This window comes from Salmo trutta, chromosome 3, assembly GCF_901001165.1.
Source record: "Salmo trutta chromosome 3, fSalTru1.1, whole genome shotgun sequence".
Classification (NCBI taxonomy): Eukaryota; Metazoa; Chordata; class Actinopteri; order Salmoniformes; family Salmonidae; genus Salmo; species Salmo trutta.
In genome coordinates, this window is record NC_042959.1 from 46,229,308 (window position 1) to 46,245,324 (window position 16,017).

The 16,017-nt window shown below is 44.4% G+C and overlaps 1 protein-coding gene across 3 annotated transcripts in view; it reads left to right on the plus strand.

Moving 5' to 3' along the window:
- Window positions 1–16,017, plus strand: part of LOC115176206 (zinc finger protein 516) — a 65,099-nt gene that overhangs the window by 30,032 nt on the left and 19,050 nt on the right. For all 3 annotated transcript variants that reach the window (XM_029736087.1, XM_029736079.1, XM_029736083.1), the window contains exon 2: window positions 12,195–14,572. In XM_029736087.1, the coding sequence (XP_029591947.1) occupies window positions 12,763–14,572 (1,810 nt within the window). In that variant the 5' untranslated portion in view covers window positions 12,195–12,762. The remainder of the gene's footprint in view (window positions 1–12,194; window positions 14,573–16,017) is intronic.

A 16,017-nucleotide genomic window follows, 5' to 3' on the forward strand; every position in this document is an offset into this window, starting at 1 on the left:
TATATATATATATGTGTATATATATATATATATACAGTTGAAGTCGGAAGTTTACATACACCTGAGCCAAATACATTTAAACTCAGTTTTTCACAATTCCTGACATTTAATCCTAGAAAAAATTCCCTGTCTTAGGTCAGTTAGGATCACCACTTTATTTTAAGAATGTGAAATGTCAGAATAATAGCAGAGAGAATGTTTTATTTCAGCTTTTATTTTTTTCATCACATTCCCAGTGGGATTAAAGTTTATATACACTTAATTAGTATTTGGTAGCATTGCCTTTAGCCTTCCACAAGCTTCCCACAATAAGGTGGGTCAATTTTGGGCCTTTCCTCCTGACAGAGCTGTAAGTGAGTCAGGTTTGTAGGCCTCCTTGCTCGCACACACTTTTTCAGTTCTGCCCACAAATTGTCTATAGGATTGAGGTCAGGGCTTTGTGATGGCCACTCCAATACCTTGACTTTCTTGTCCTTAAGCCATTTTGCCACAACTTTGGAAGTATGCTTGGAGTCATTGTCCACTTGGAAGACCCATTTGCGACCAAGCTTTAACTTCCTGACTGATGTCTTGAGATGTTGCTTCATTACAGTGGGGGAAAAAAGTATTGGATCCCCTGCTGATTTTGTACGTTTTCCCACTTACAAAGAAATGATCAGTCTATAATTTTAATGGTAGGTTTATTTGAACAGTGAGAGACAGAATAAAAAAATCCAGAAAAACGCACGTGAAAAATGTTATAAAATGATTTGCATTTTAATGAGGGAAATAAGTATCAGTCTATTCTTGTTCAAGAGAAATGAAGGCTAACACATGCGAGAAATTACCAAGAAACTGAAGATCTCGTACAACGCTGTGTACTACTCCCTTCACAGAACAGCGCAAACTGGCCCTAACTAGAATAGAAATAGGAGTGGGAGGCCCCCACTCAGCAGTAAAGAGGCAACTCCGAGATGCTGGCATTCTAGGCAGAGTTGCAAAGAAAAAGCCATATCTCAGCCCGGCCAATAAAAAGAAAAGATTAAGATGGGCAAAAGAACACAGACACTGGACAGAGGAACTCTGCCTAGAAGGCCAGCATCCCGGAGTCGCCTCTTCACTGTTGATGTTGAGACTGGTGTTTTGCGGGTACTATTTAATGAAGCTGCCTGTTGAGGACTTGTGACTTTCTCAAACTAGACACGCTAATGTACTTGTCCTCTGGCTTAATTGTGCACCGGGGCCTCCCACTCCTATTTCCATTCTGGTTAGAGCCATTAATAATGTCTACACTGTATTTCTGATCAATTTTATGTTTTTTAATGGACATTAATATGTGATTTTCTTTCTAAAACAAGGACATTTCTAAGTGACCCCAAACTTTTGAACTGTAGTGTGTGTATATATGTATATATATATTATATGTATGTATGTATGTATGTATGTATGTATGTATGTATGTATATGTTGTTTTTTATCTAACAGCTGACTGAAGAAGGGACGGCCGGGTGTTCATGTGATTTAGGTAGTTTATGCGGACTCTTCACGTGATAAAACTTTGCTGATCCTTGTTACAACAAGCAAGGTGTTGTAGCAAACTAGTCTTCAGTTGCCTAGGCAATGCCCCCCACAATGCAGCAGCATACATTAAAATATAATTATTACAACAGACTTGGAACCTCTAACCCTGGAAATTTCAATTTTATTTTCATCCATAACTGTCAGTTACGCGGTTATATGTTAATTGTGCCATCCCTAATCACTACTTTCAATGTAAAGCCACTGCTGTATCTCTCAATCTCTTTGGGTGGTTTAGCTCAGTAGAAGTTAGTCACTGGTTAAGTTGAGTGGCCAACTCTGCATCTTTGTGTGGAATGCTATCATGAGTAGAAGAGGTCATTCAGATTCATGCAAACAGGGCGTTCCTGTGGGAGCAGCTAAGGGTTAACGAGTGGTGTGAGAAAAACAGACCGGGGTGGTGGGGGGAGGGAGACTGAAGCATACACACAAACGGCCCTCTGGAGTTAACCCTGCAGATGTGAGGGCCAGTTGGTGGGACAGCCTCAGTGTGTTTCCCTTTTTTTCAGATCTTTCTCACATTTGGATTAGACAGCTCAACATACAGGCAACAAGTATACAGTACACTACACTCTTAGGAAAAAAAGGGTTATTCAGCTGTCCCCATAGGAGAACCCTTTTACGTTCCAGGTAGAACCCTTTTTGGTTCCAGGTAGAACCCTTTGGGGTTCCATGTAGAACCTTCTGTGGAAAGGGTTCTACATCAAACCCAAAAGAGTTCTACCTGGAACCAAAAAGGGTTCTTCAAAGGGTTCTCCTTTAGGTTCTAGATTGTACCTTTATTTCTAAGAGTGTACTGTTGTTTTAAGTTGGTTTGTTTGGTAATTGGTATGGTTTCTTACAAGAATTGAGTAAGATGCTGCCAGTAAGGCACATAGAATAAAGAATTAAGGATATTTTTTATCAATTAGCAAAGTCGACAATGTGAGAACATTTACATTTTACATTTAAGTCATTTAGCAGACGCTCTTATCCAGAGCGACTTACAAATTGTAAATCAAACAGATTCCAAAGTGTCCAGAACAATTCAATTCAATTTAAGGAGCTCTATTGGCATGGGAAACATATGTTTGCATTGCCAAAGCAAGTGAAATAGATAATAAACAAAAGTGAATGCAAACATTACTCACAAAAGTTCCAAAATAATAAAGACATTTCAAATGTCATATTATGTCTATATACAGTGTCGCAATGATGTGCAAATAGTTAAAGTACAAAAGGGAAAATAAATAAACTTAAATGTAGGTTGTATTTACAATGGTGTTTGTTCTTCACTGGTTGCCCTTTTCTTGTGGCAACAGGTCACACATCTTGCTGCTGTGATTGCATACTGTGGTATTTCACCCAATAGATATGGGAGTTTATCAAAATTGGATTTATTTTCAATCTCTTTGTGGGTCTCTGTAATCTGAGGGAAATATGTGTCTCTAATATGGTCATACATTTGGCAGGAGGTTAGGAAGTGCAGCTCAGTTTCCACCTCATTGTGTGGGCAGTGTGCATATAGCCTGTCTTTTGATAGCCAGGTCTGTCTTTGGCGGCCTTTCTCAATAGCAAGGCTATGCTCACTGAGTCTGTGCATAGTCAAAGATTTCCTTAATTTTGGGTCAGTCACAGTGGTCAGGTATTCTGCCACTGTGTACTCTCTGTTAGGGCCAAATAGCATTCTAGTTTGCTCTGTTTTTTTGTCAATTCTTTCCAATGTGTCAAGTAATTATATATATTTTTCTCATGATTTGGTTGGGTCTAATTGTGTTGCTGTCCTGGGGCTCTGTGGGGTCTGTTTGTGTTTGTGAACAGAGCCCCAGGACCAGCTTGCTTAGGGGGGTCTTCTCCAGGTTTATTTCTCTGTAGGTGATGGATTTGTTATGGAAGGTTTGGGAATTGCTTCCTTTTAGGTGGTTGTAGAATTGAACATCTATTTTCTTGACTGGGACTGTCAAAGTAAGTCGCTCTGGAAAAGAGCGTCTGCTAAATGACTAAAATGTCAAATGTAAATGTTGATTTTGATAATTAGCGGGTATCGGCCTAATTCTGCTCTGCATGCCTTATTTGGTGTTTTATGTTGTACACAGGATATTTTTGCAGAGTTCTGCATGCAGAGTCTCAATTTGGTGTTTGTCCCATTTTGTGGATTCTTGGTTGGTGAGCGGACCCCAGACCTCACAACCATAAAGGGCAATGGGTTCTATAACGGATTCAAGTATTTTTTTGCCAGATCCTAACTGGTATGTCGAATTTTATATTCCTTTTGATGGCATAGAAGGCCCTTCTTGCCTTGTCTCTTAGATCGTTCACAGCTTTGTGGAAGTTACCTGTGGCACTGATGTTTAGGCCGAGGTATGTATTGTTTTTTGTGTGCTCTAGGGCAACGGTGTCTAGATGGAATTTGTATTCGTCGTCCTGGGAACTGGACCTTTTTTGCAACACCATTATTTTTGTCTTACTGAGATTTACTGTCAGGGCCCAGGTCTGACAGAATCTGTGCAGAAGATCTAGGTGCTGCTGTAGGCCCTTCTTGGTTGGGGACAAAAGCACCAGATCATCAGCAAACAGTAGACATTTGACTTCAGATTCTAGTGGTGGGAGGCCGGGTGCTGCAGAACAACAGTTTTTTGTTGTTGAAAACTCCTCCCTCCTTTCCTTGACCATGCAGTAAATCCAGCAGCACGGCCCACTCTCCGAAATCTAACATGACATTGTTGACCCAAACACCTGCTCTGGCCCCTGTTCCCTCCTACAGCCCTGCTATATACACCCAAGCAGGGACCCAGTGGGTGCTTTTCATTTGTAAGACCCTTCTCACGTAAATAGAGAGACCCCCACCCTCCTCTTCCACCCACCACCCTCCTCCCATCCCACTTATCAAAGGTCTGGAGACAACCAGAGACAGAAAGAGAGAGAGGGAGAGAGAGGATCCCTCCATTGTTTTGTCTATGCCGACACATTAATGGAGGGTTTCTGTTGCGGTTGTGGCTGGGGTTGGGTGGGGGGTATGATTGGTATGGGTATAGGGGACGGAGAATGGGGGGGTGGGGGGAGACAATGGACGCCGTGAGCCCCCCCGCTGGTCTCCCTGTCTGTGAGCTTGACCTGCTTTGACAGTCCCAGACCCAGACCTTGGCCCAGGCAGTCCACAGGGTGCTGGGCTATGGGACTCTGCTGCCCTCCACCCAAACACTACATGAGCCTGTCCCACGCACACACCACAGTGCTCATGCACAAATGCATGCTTACGCACACACACACACACACACACACACACACACACACACACGACACGCACACACACACACACACACACACACACACACACACACACACACACACACACACACACACACACACACAGCAGGACTGGGACTACACTAGAACGCAAAGCCTCATTATTGTCATTGAAGCTAATACATTCAGCTATATGAACAGGGAGCATGACAAGAAGAGTTAAACAACAAAGTAAGCTACAGAGAATCAAATTGATTTGATTTTTATTTGTATGCTACAGGCGACACCAATTGGTGATACGTACATGTACATTAACATGCATTACATACGTACAAAAGTCATTAGATAACATAACTCCACAGTGTCTAAAAAGTTGTATGCAGAAGTAGTAGCCTATGCTTTTCCAAACTGGGCATGCCATGGGTCGTCTATTGCCCTGTCCTCCTGTCGTTGTTTATCCCTCTCTTCTTCTCGTTCTCTGGTTCTCTCCATCACACGGTTTACAGCAGGGCTCTTTGTCTGCCTGCCGGGAGTGGGGAGGCGAAGCACAGTTTGTTCATAATGGATTATTGATTGGTCTGAGAATCCGCTGGCTTGGGGTTGATAGAGGGAGAGGCGAGGGGACGGGGGCTCTGTCCACACCACTGCTGTCCCGCTCTGAGCACTGAATGTCCACTTTATGAGCCCCTGTCGCTATACTGTGTGTGTGTGTGTGTGTGTGTGATTTTAAAGAGTTCTCTGTGTCTAATGCCCAAAGCACACATGTGACTGACTGCAGCTCTCAGTATGTACCAGTCACTTTCAAAGCTTACTCTCTCTTTCTCTCTCTCTCTCTCTCTCTCTCTCTGTATGGAGCAGTGTTAGAAGCTCACAGTGTGCGTGGACCTCATCGAAATCTGGGTGGATAATTTTGTAAAGCACCCCTCTGTTTGGCAATTTCGTTTCTGTGTGCGCGTTTCTGTGTGCGTGTGCAGGCGTGTGTATGTGCGTGTTTGTGCATTTGTTCAAGCATGTGTGTGGGAATAAGCAGTCCACTTTTCATTTTCTATCCGTATAGGTTCCTCTTACATTTTTTTATTTCACCTTTATTTAACCAGATAGGCCAGTTGAGAACAAGTTCTCATTTACAACTGCGACCTGGCCAAGATAAAGCAAAGCAGTGTGACAAAAACAACAACGCAGAGTTACACATAAACAAGGTAGGCAATAAAAAGGCCCTAGTGGCAAAAATAATTACAATTTAGCGTTAATACTGGAGTGATAGATGTGCAGATGATGATGTGTAAATAGAGATACTTTGGTGCAAAAGAGCAAGAGGGTAAGTAATAATATGGGGATGAGGAAGTCGGGTGTGCTATTTACAGATTGGCTGTGTACAGGTACAGTGATCGGTAAGCTGCTCTGACAGCTGATGCTTAAAGTTAGAGAGGGAGATATAAGACTCCAGCTTCAGAGATTTTTGCAATTCGTTCCAGTCATTGGCAGCAGAGAACTGGAAGGAAAGGCGGCCAAAGGAAGTGTTGGCTTTGGGGATGACCAGTGCAATATACCTACTGGAGCACGTGCTACGGGTGGGTGTTGCTATGGTGACAAGTGAGCTGAGATAAGGCGGGGCATTACCTAGCAAAGACTTATAGATGACCTGGAGCCAGTGAGTTTGGCGACGGATATGTATTGAGGGCCAGCCAACGAGAGCATACAATGCTGTGCTCTCTGTAACCAATGAGGCTACAACAGACAGCAGGGCTGACGATACCCAACACTGAAATGGCCCTGAGCCATTTGCTTTAATAAAGCGTATAGAGAGTGAGAAGGAGAGAGAGAGAGTGTGTTTTTAAAGGCCAAATCACTCCACCCCCCTCCTCTGTGTTTGGAGATGTGTGCTGCATCTCCGTCTCTCTTTGCGCTGTTTGTTGTGATTGAGAGCCCTCCCTCTGGCTGACAGTGTCGTCCATCACAGCGATGAGAGTAAAGCTATGGCTCTCCGCTCTCCTCACCCTCTTGCCCTCCTTCCTTGTCTCTCTCCCTGCCTAACACACAGATGAATGTGCTGCAAGACCAGCTCCAGATGTCCCAAGAACCTCCTTGAGATCTGAGATGGAAATAGGCCCCCTTCTTTGAAGGGTTCTGGACCGATGGGAAAAATAAGAGCGGATTTCCTCGTTTCACACAGCAGCTAGACCTTCAGCTGCCTGAGTTCAACATTTTGTGGGGGGAAGTGTGTTTTTGTCTTCCTCTCCACTAACACCCCCCTTATCTCAGCTGATAAGGGTTATTTGGGTTTTAAACTCATGGTACGATACATTTATAGAGCTACAGTATAATAGACTTAGCCCTTCTCAAACCATGCATCTGCATCAGGGTTGGGATCAACGCTACATGACAGCCAAGGCAGTCATTTCAAGGTTGGGCTTATCATAGTATATGAGGAGGTTTTTGGATCAGTGGGGTGGGGAGAATGGGGGTGGACATGTTGAAATCAAGTCTTTGAGAAGAAACCCTTGGTGGGTGTAGTTTTTGCATTAGTGTAGCGCTCATCACAGAAGTCCTAATAATGAATGGTAACGTTGTCCCTCTGGACACACACACACACACATACACACACACACACAAAAAGTATTGTACAGCTAACCTTGTGGAGACACACAATTTAGTCCCATTCAAAATCCTATTTTCCCTAACCCCTAAACCTAACCCGTACTCTTACCTAACCTTAACCCTAACCTTAACCCTAAAACTAACCCTAGCTCCTAACCCTGGCCCTAAACCTAATACTGAACCCTAACACTAATTCTAATCTTAACCGTAAACCCGCTAGAAATAGCATTTGACCTTGTGGGGGATGAACAAAATTACATCAGTTGGTCAAATTTTTGTTTGTTTACTATTCTTGTGGGGACTTCTGGTCCCCACAAGAATAGTTAAACACATCAACAGAGACACACATACACTATTAGCCAATTTGTCCTTTTTTTCTTACTTTGTGTTGAGAGGGGAACACATTGTTTCTCCTTTAGCTAGGCTAATCTCATTACAGTTTAATTTGGACATGTGATCGTCTGGTGGATGACAGGCTTAATGCTCGCTGAATACTTATCCAATCAGCAAACCCCATTTAATAACAAATAAGATCATTATCCTCTTTTTTACGCTTAAACAGGAAGAAATAAACCAGGAAGTATTTATTAAAGGGGCAGTCTGCAGTTCAAACAATAACGAAGTGAACTCCCCGCCACTGATTTGATAAACAGCTGAGGAATGGGGCTGGAGAAATGTAACCACTCTCAGACTAAAGGAGGTAAGAGACAGATGGGAGGGATATTAAGGAAGAAAAAGGGGGAGAATGAAGATCTAGGTGTTTACTTGTCAGTCCTTTCCAGCAATGTGAATTCCTTATGGGCGATTCCAAGGTATTTAAGCTTTGACTTTAAAATGGATGCCAAACAAAAATCATTGATTTCAAAGTACAACTCTATGCACAAGGAATAGTTTTTAACAATTTGTACAGAAAAGTTTACAAAAACTAATTTATTTGAAGAACTGTGCAGATGCAAACTTTGTTCACAGAGTTATGGTAAAATATCCCTCAGGTTTTTATGCGACCACGTTTTCCAAAAGCTCTGTTAAATATATACTCCGAATTATGATTCAAAGATGTCTGCAGAAGAATGGGGTGTCAGCTATGACATGGTACCTTGAATTTGAAAAAAATCTCTTGGTTATTGAACTACAGTAACTGAAGTGGATTTACACCCGGTAACGGAATTACGGTATCGGAATTACATGATCTGTACTACACAGAAATGCATAATTATGGATCTGAATCTCATTCTCCTCATGTTTCACAAGTTTGAACAGCACAGCAGAGTACAGTGCAGTACAAAACAGCACAGCAGGACAGGGCGGAGTAGAATAGAGTAGGGCCGAGTAATGCAGGGTAGAGTACAGTGCAGTAGAGCACAGCAGAGTTCAGTACATTACAGTAAAGTAGAGTATAGTTCAGTACAGTAAAAAAAATCTCTACTGTACTGTACTATCCAAACTTGTGAATCATACGTCTATGATAGGTTCAGATTTGTCCCAGTCCAGCCTGTCTGTGGACTTTAACATCAACGCCAGTGTGGACTGACCAAATTTCAACTACTTTTCAACGTCCATGAACGTCCAGTGCTTAGTGGGTGAAAATGCTGGTTACAGTAAATGGAAAGAGAGGGTGCTTATGGGTAGGTGTCTGTAAGAGCTGGGAGAGGTGACCTGGAGAGGGAGAGAGATAGAGGGAGGGGTTGTCTAGACTCAAACTGTAACACTCTTGGTTTGGCCACAAAAGAAAGACAAAGGAAACAGTTATCAACTGAATGTAAGTGTGCCAGTGGAAGGGAGGACAGCAGCAGATGACCCAACTGTGGTTTGTGACTACTCTGATTTCCCATTGTGGCCAATTCAGTTGCAGTAATTCCGTTACTGATTTTGGGGTAATTTCGTTACCAATTTGGTAATGCAATTATGAGTTTGAATCACTTAATAATTCATAAACCAAATTGATATAAGTAAAATAACTGTAGCTAATTGATGGGTCTACCTTTACTTGTTACTTCTGTGAACTTTCATTATCCTCCTTCCTGATGAGGGAGAGACATTTGAAAATATCTTAAAGATATGTGGGTTTTTGGTTACGGAATTACAAGGCATAAGGCCATATTGCTTAAACCTACAGAAGGTCAACAATTTCTCCAAAAATTAAATATAAGTGTTGATATTAGTTGGCAGGGTCTGTACGTCAACATTATTGTGTTTGATGTATTTTTGATACCTTTTAAGACTTTTTCTGATAGGTCCTTTTACATGGAAATGCCCATATGTAATTTGCTTAAGGCTTGTTTTAGTGTGATTCAATGAAGTTTAGTCTCTTTTAGTTTTTTTTGTGATGACTAATATCTGTTCTTTGAGGCTCAATGCTCTGCCAGTAAAATCATTCTTACACTTTACTTTGATCAAATCAAATCATGGATTTGTAGATCTTATCGCAGGTGCAGCGAAATTCTTATGTTTCTAGCTCCAGCAGTGCACTAATATCTAGCAATACAATAACAATCCACACATAATCCAAAAAGTAGAAAAAGAATAAGAAGAAGTTAAGAAATATCAGAACGAGCTATGTCAGAGACCGGAATACAAAACATTAGGAACACTTGCTCTTTCCATAACATAGGCTGACCAGGTGAATTCAGGTGAAAGCTATGATCCCTTATTGATGTCACCTTTTAAATTCACTTCAATCAGTGTAGATGAAGATTAAATAAGGATTGTTAAGACTTGAGACAATTGAGACATGGGTTGTGTATGTGTGCCATTCAGAGGGTGAATAGGCAAGACAACATATTTAAGTATCTTTGAACAGGGTCTGGTAGAAGGTGCCAGTCGCATCGGTTTGAGTGTGTCAAGAACTCCAACGCTGCTGGGTTTTTCACGCTCAACAGTTTCCCGTGTGCATCAAGAATGGTCCACCTACCCAAAGGACATCCAGCCAACTTGACACAACTGTGGGAACACTTCCGGCACCTTGTAGAGTTCACGCTCCAACGAATTTAGGGTGTTCTGTGGGCAAAAGGGGTGCAACACAATATTAGGAATGTGTTCCTAATGTATTGTACACTCAGTGTATATAAATGGTGTGTATAGACAGTGTGGACAGTATATGAATAGAAAAGTTGTGTACAGCACTAGTTATATAGGATAAGCCATGACTAGAATACAGTATATACATATAAAGTTAGTAAAAACAGTATGTAAACGTTATTAAAGTGACCAGTGTTCAGTGACTTTATGTACATAGGTCAGCAGTCTCTTAAGGTGCAGGGTAGAGTACTTTGATGCACCTGTACTGTCTCACTTATTTAACGGTGACTGTTTAGCATTTAGGTTGTGGCTAGCGCTTAGTTCTTTTGGGGAGGATGTGGAATAGAGGCGAAACCAAAGTGTTCCAACTGGTTTTAACTTTAAGCGGCTTAGATTGTAACATGTGGACCAGTGAAATCTTAACGTCTGAGATATTCACTCTCTCTGATACAGTACAATGGGCTTCTGTCGTAGGCATTAGGCAGTGTCATGCTCCCACAAATGTAGGCATGGCGCAATACCTATTGCGTTTATGCTTGACTTGCTGTTGACATATTGCTCAATCCATATGATGTCCATGTATAGCAGATGATAACTGCTTTGTGATAACTTACATAGGCACAGTTAAACTTACATATAGTGCTATACTCTCCTCATGTAAAAGCAACACCATTTACTCACCGTGATGGCAGTGTGTGTGTGTGTGTGTATCTGCGCGCTTGTGTGTGTTTTGATAGCCCCTCATTTCCCACCTCATCCTCTTATGATCAAGGTCAATTATCCACTTATAACGATAGTCAGTCACTCAGCCTGGTGAGCTATGAGCTGTGAGTTATGTAATAACCTGTAATTGTGCTGTCAATCATCCTTCCTCATAACTCCAACTCACTGCTCTATTATTCTCCCATTCTATATATTTATTATTCCTTTTAGTCTCTTCTGGCATCTTGTCAAATTAAAATGAATCTGAATACAGTAAGGGGCTTTTCGAGGTAAAAAGTTCACATTAGTTGGTGCCTTTGTCCTTTGTTGGTATGTGTCCTGCACTTCAATTGGGCTTTTGTTGAGCCCACATTCAGAATTGTGGAACTTGCAACAGTGAGAATGAGACATGAGAGAGAGTGTAAAGCAACTCATAAATGATCTCTCTCTCTCTCTCTCTCTCTCTCTCTCTCTCTCTCTCTTTACTCTGGAAGAGTAAAAAGAGCCACTTCCTGTTGTGTGCTTAAGATCCCTGCCATGTGATAGTGTCAGTTGAAGCGGGCGTGGGGAATAGGGTGGCTAGGCTCAGGCTGCTGGTGCTGATCTTGCTGATGTGAGTGAACGTTGCTCTGCGGTGCGATTGTGTTCAAAGTGTCGACTCAGCTGGAGTGGCGTCAGTGGCAGCGCCATGCACAATCACACACAGTGGCCCTTTCTGTCTGACATTTCAACAGACTTACATATGATATCACCCCATACACACACCGAGGTGCTTACTTACATAGAAACATACACACATGCTGCATGCTCTGACACATACCTGGAGATATGATATGCAAATGTGTAACGGATCACTGTAGGTGAAGTGGCATGCTTTGGCTATGCTAACGCTGTCTCTTTGTTCTGTCTCGGTCTTTCTCTCTCTCTCTCTCTCTCTCTCTCTCTCTCTCTCTTTCCATTTCTATATTGCCAAAATAAGGATGTTGAACAATTCAATAAGATATAAAAGACATTTAGAAACATTTATCAGAATTAGTGAGTTACTCGATTTCATTTGATCTCTCTCTCTCTCTCTCTCTCTCTCTCTCTCTCAGGGTGAGGACCTGCACCGGCTGTGCAGAGAGCTCACAGAGAGTGATGCAACCTGGAAGCTGCTGATGTGCTGAAAAATAAAGCCAAAGACAAGCCAGCCAGTGAACTGAACAGGAGAGGGGACATGGAGTAACAGTGTCTGACTATACACAGCCGCAGACAGATAGAGCTTGTTAATGTGTTGCCATATACCATGACGGATTCTGTCTGACACAGTGCAAGGTACCCAGAGATGTACGATTCCAGATAGCGCTGTGTAAGCTATTTCACAAAGGGCCCTATAGCAGGTGCAGAGACATCGACAGTGTTGGATTCACTGACTGTCAGTGCATGGATGAAGACTGATAGATGGCATTGGATTCATTAAGAAAAGAGTGTTAGATGAACGCGGCCTAAATAGCACTGGATGCACCCTTACAGTTGGCAGTGGATGAGCACGGACAGATAGCATTGGGATTGGCTGATACAGACGGAGAACGCTAGAGCTAGATGAGCTACTGCAGATAGCAGTGTAGATCCACTGTTAGCGAGCTAGCGCAGGCAGGGAGTTGGAGTGGGAGGCATAGCACCATGAACCCCAGAGAGAGCGGAGGAGGAGGAGTGGAGGCCATGGAGACCCAGGCGGGAGGGCTGGCGTTGGGGGAGGAGGGTGGCAAGGCCAGCCATGGAGGAGATGGAGAAGAGGGGGAAGAAGACAAGGCCTCAGCCTACGACTGCAACGTGTGTGGCCGCAGCTTCCCCTTCCAGAGCTCTCTGTCGCAGCACATGCGGCGCCACACAGGCGCACGCCCCTACAAGTGTCCCTACTGCGACCACCGCGCCTCCCAGAAGGGCAACCTCAAGGTCCACATCCGCAGCCACAAGCTGCGCACACTCACTAGCCACCACCCCGAGGAGGAGGAGGTGGGGCCAGAGGAGGAAGAGGAGGGGTCAGGTGAAGTGGGTGTGTCCGAGGGCCTGGACGGTGGAACCAGTCCGACGAAGAGCAGCTCGGCCTGTAACAGGGTTGTCAACGGAGACGCTAACACAGAAGAGGGCATAGGGAAGACAGCGGTGAGGAGCGTCAAAAGGGAGAAGTCGAGCTCTGAGCAGCGGCCATATTGCTGCCGTCTGTGCGGGTACCAGACCCAGCGCGAGGACCAACTCCTCAGTCACATCGAGAAGGTCCACATCACAGCCGATATGGAGGACGAGACTAACCCAGTGAGTCAGGAGGCAGTGGCAACGGAGGGAGAAGCAGGGACTCAGGTCACTGATGGGGCCTTCCCCTGTGAGACGTGTGGCCAGGTGTTCACACAGGCCTGGTTCCTAAAGTCCCACATGAAGAAACACGCAGGCCTCCTTGAGCACTGTTGTCGGGTGTGCGGCCGCCGCTTCAGGGAAGCCTGGTTCCTCAAGAGCCACATGAAGACCCACACTGGCTCCAAGGCCTCCGGCCGGGGGAAACCCAAGGCAGACTCCCAAGAGGCCGCAGCCACCATCAACGACGTGGCCCAAGACCCAGAGACCAATGTGACCTCCACAAGCCTTTACCAGGTTTGCTCCAAGTGTGGCAACCTGTTCCATGACAGAGAGAGCCTGAGGGCCCACGAGAAGGTCCACAACCAGGCTAAGCAGCCGACACAGGGCCAGAGACGACCTAGTGATGACGGGGACTCTCCCAGTGCCAAAAGGCGCCTCCTGGACTACCTCAGCCTCCACCCAGCTGCTGAAGAAAAGCCCCAGGAAGAGAAGAGGCGCTTGGGCCAGAGAATCCCCGAGCTGGACCCAGTTTGTAGCTACCAGGCCTGGCAGCTGGCTACTCGGGGAAGGGTTCTGGAGCCTGTGGAGGCATACAGTATAAAGGCTACGGCAGGTGGAGAAGGGGATGAGGTCCTGGCTGGAGGGACCGTGGTGTACGAGAAGGAGAGCAGCCGCTACATCCTGGAGGGCCAGCAGAGGGAGAGACGCTCAGGGAGACGCAGCAGCACCAGCGGGGGAGGGGGTAGTAGCCACTACACCTCCCCAGGGGAGCGCACCCCCGAGAGCCTGAGCGACTCGGAGTACCGTCCCTCCTCCCGCCAGGGCCGACGTCCCTCGTCCTTCCAGCAGAGCCAGGCCAAGTCCACCGAGTGCTTCGAGTGCGGAAAGGTGTTCCGCAGCCGCCACCAGATGATTGTGCACCAGCGGGTCCACCAGAGGCGAGACGGGGGCAGGGGTTCCGGGTCCGGAGGGGACAACAGGGCAGGGCAAGGAGTGGACCGCTGGGGATCCACCAGTGACCCCGAATCAGGCTCCCCCAGCAGGCCCAGCACCCCAGGGTACGGGAACTCACCACCAGCCTCCACCCTGGGAGAGGACGCCCCTGAGATGGGCACCGCCAATGCAGTCCAACTGGCAGGTTAGTGAACATACCTCGACTGTTAGTCCCTAACCCTAATATAAGCCTTCTGTCGGGTGACCTTAGTTGGAGTAGTGATGGGGGAATTGGGCAACATTTGAGAGGAAATAGAATGTAAACAAAACCCTTTCTCTGACAACAGCAAGTTAATTAGCTCTGTCCTCAACGCGCAGCCAAGAGATAAGCTTCAATGTAAGGAATATGTTAAGCATGCTGTAGGAGCTCATTCCTTTTCAAGCTCTTGCAAGGCCCCTGATCTTGACACTCTCACTAGCAAACATCTGTTGGTGAGATCCCTATCATTGTGATTCCATCTCATCAAGTCAGCCCCATATGGAGTGGGGACATGAGCCACCCTGTGGCGATAGTCGGAACTGCTCGGGATCTGTTTTTGAGTGTGCTTCACAAAAACAACATGATAGACTGCATCATGTCAGGTCATTATATTCTCTTTTGTGTTCAAGCCACTGTTGAAAACAACAAGACTGTTGACAAAAGCAGACCAAGATGAAAAGTCAATGGGTGGTTTGATGAAAGCTTATGCTTTGAAAGTGGCATTACAATGGAGTTGGAATTTTTGGAATGCCTATCATTTCTTCACTCCTTTGAGCAATAAACACTGTGAAAAAAAATCTTGAGCTATAAACACTGGGGGAAAAATCATGATAAACATATACATCTGGGTTGATTTAACATTCAAGATTGCTTGGTATGTATGTTTTGTTCTTCAGTAGGCTACAGACAGGTATTTGAGTGGGTGTCAGTGTTAGCACTGACTTGTTGAAAATATGTCTCTGCTTATCATGTTTTCATACACAGTTAAGAATCAGAGCTTAGTCTTTCAGTCTCTTCCCTGGCAGTTTAGAATGTCAGAAATAGAAGTAGCTTTTCTTCGGGCTCGAGCAGTGTGCTATTTCAGCTTTTCCTGTCTCAGGAAACCCCCCCTTTTATCTGTGTGAATATGTTTTTGTTCTCCTTTTTTTATTATTTACAGTGAAAAATCTGTATTTTTTTCTCCCCCTCAGCTTTCAACATGAGAAGGTTTGAAAATTGAGCAGAGAGAAATAGAGAAATAGCATGAGAACACCCAACCATAAAGGTTCAGTAGACTAAAGAAAGAAAAGAACACTTGTTGCTTTTTTAGTCGACATAGTGTCACACACAAGAAAAAAAGAAAACACTTTTCTGTTGTGAACTTCCTGTTTTGTCATTCATGTACTAAATCCTCAGACAGAAACATGTATTTATTCAGTTAGTATGCAGAGAATGGATCTTACTTATGATATCCCTTAGGATGTTATGTGCAGTAGCCTAAGTATGAGAACATTAAGAATATTAACTCGTGCAGTCAGAGCCATGAGTGAGTAGCCTGGTTCCAGAACTGTTAGTGCAGTATAGACAACTCAACATGTTTGTCATCACAATGACCATAGGAGTCCGTCCAA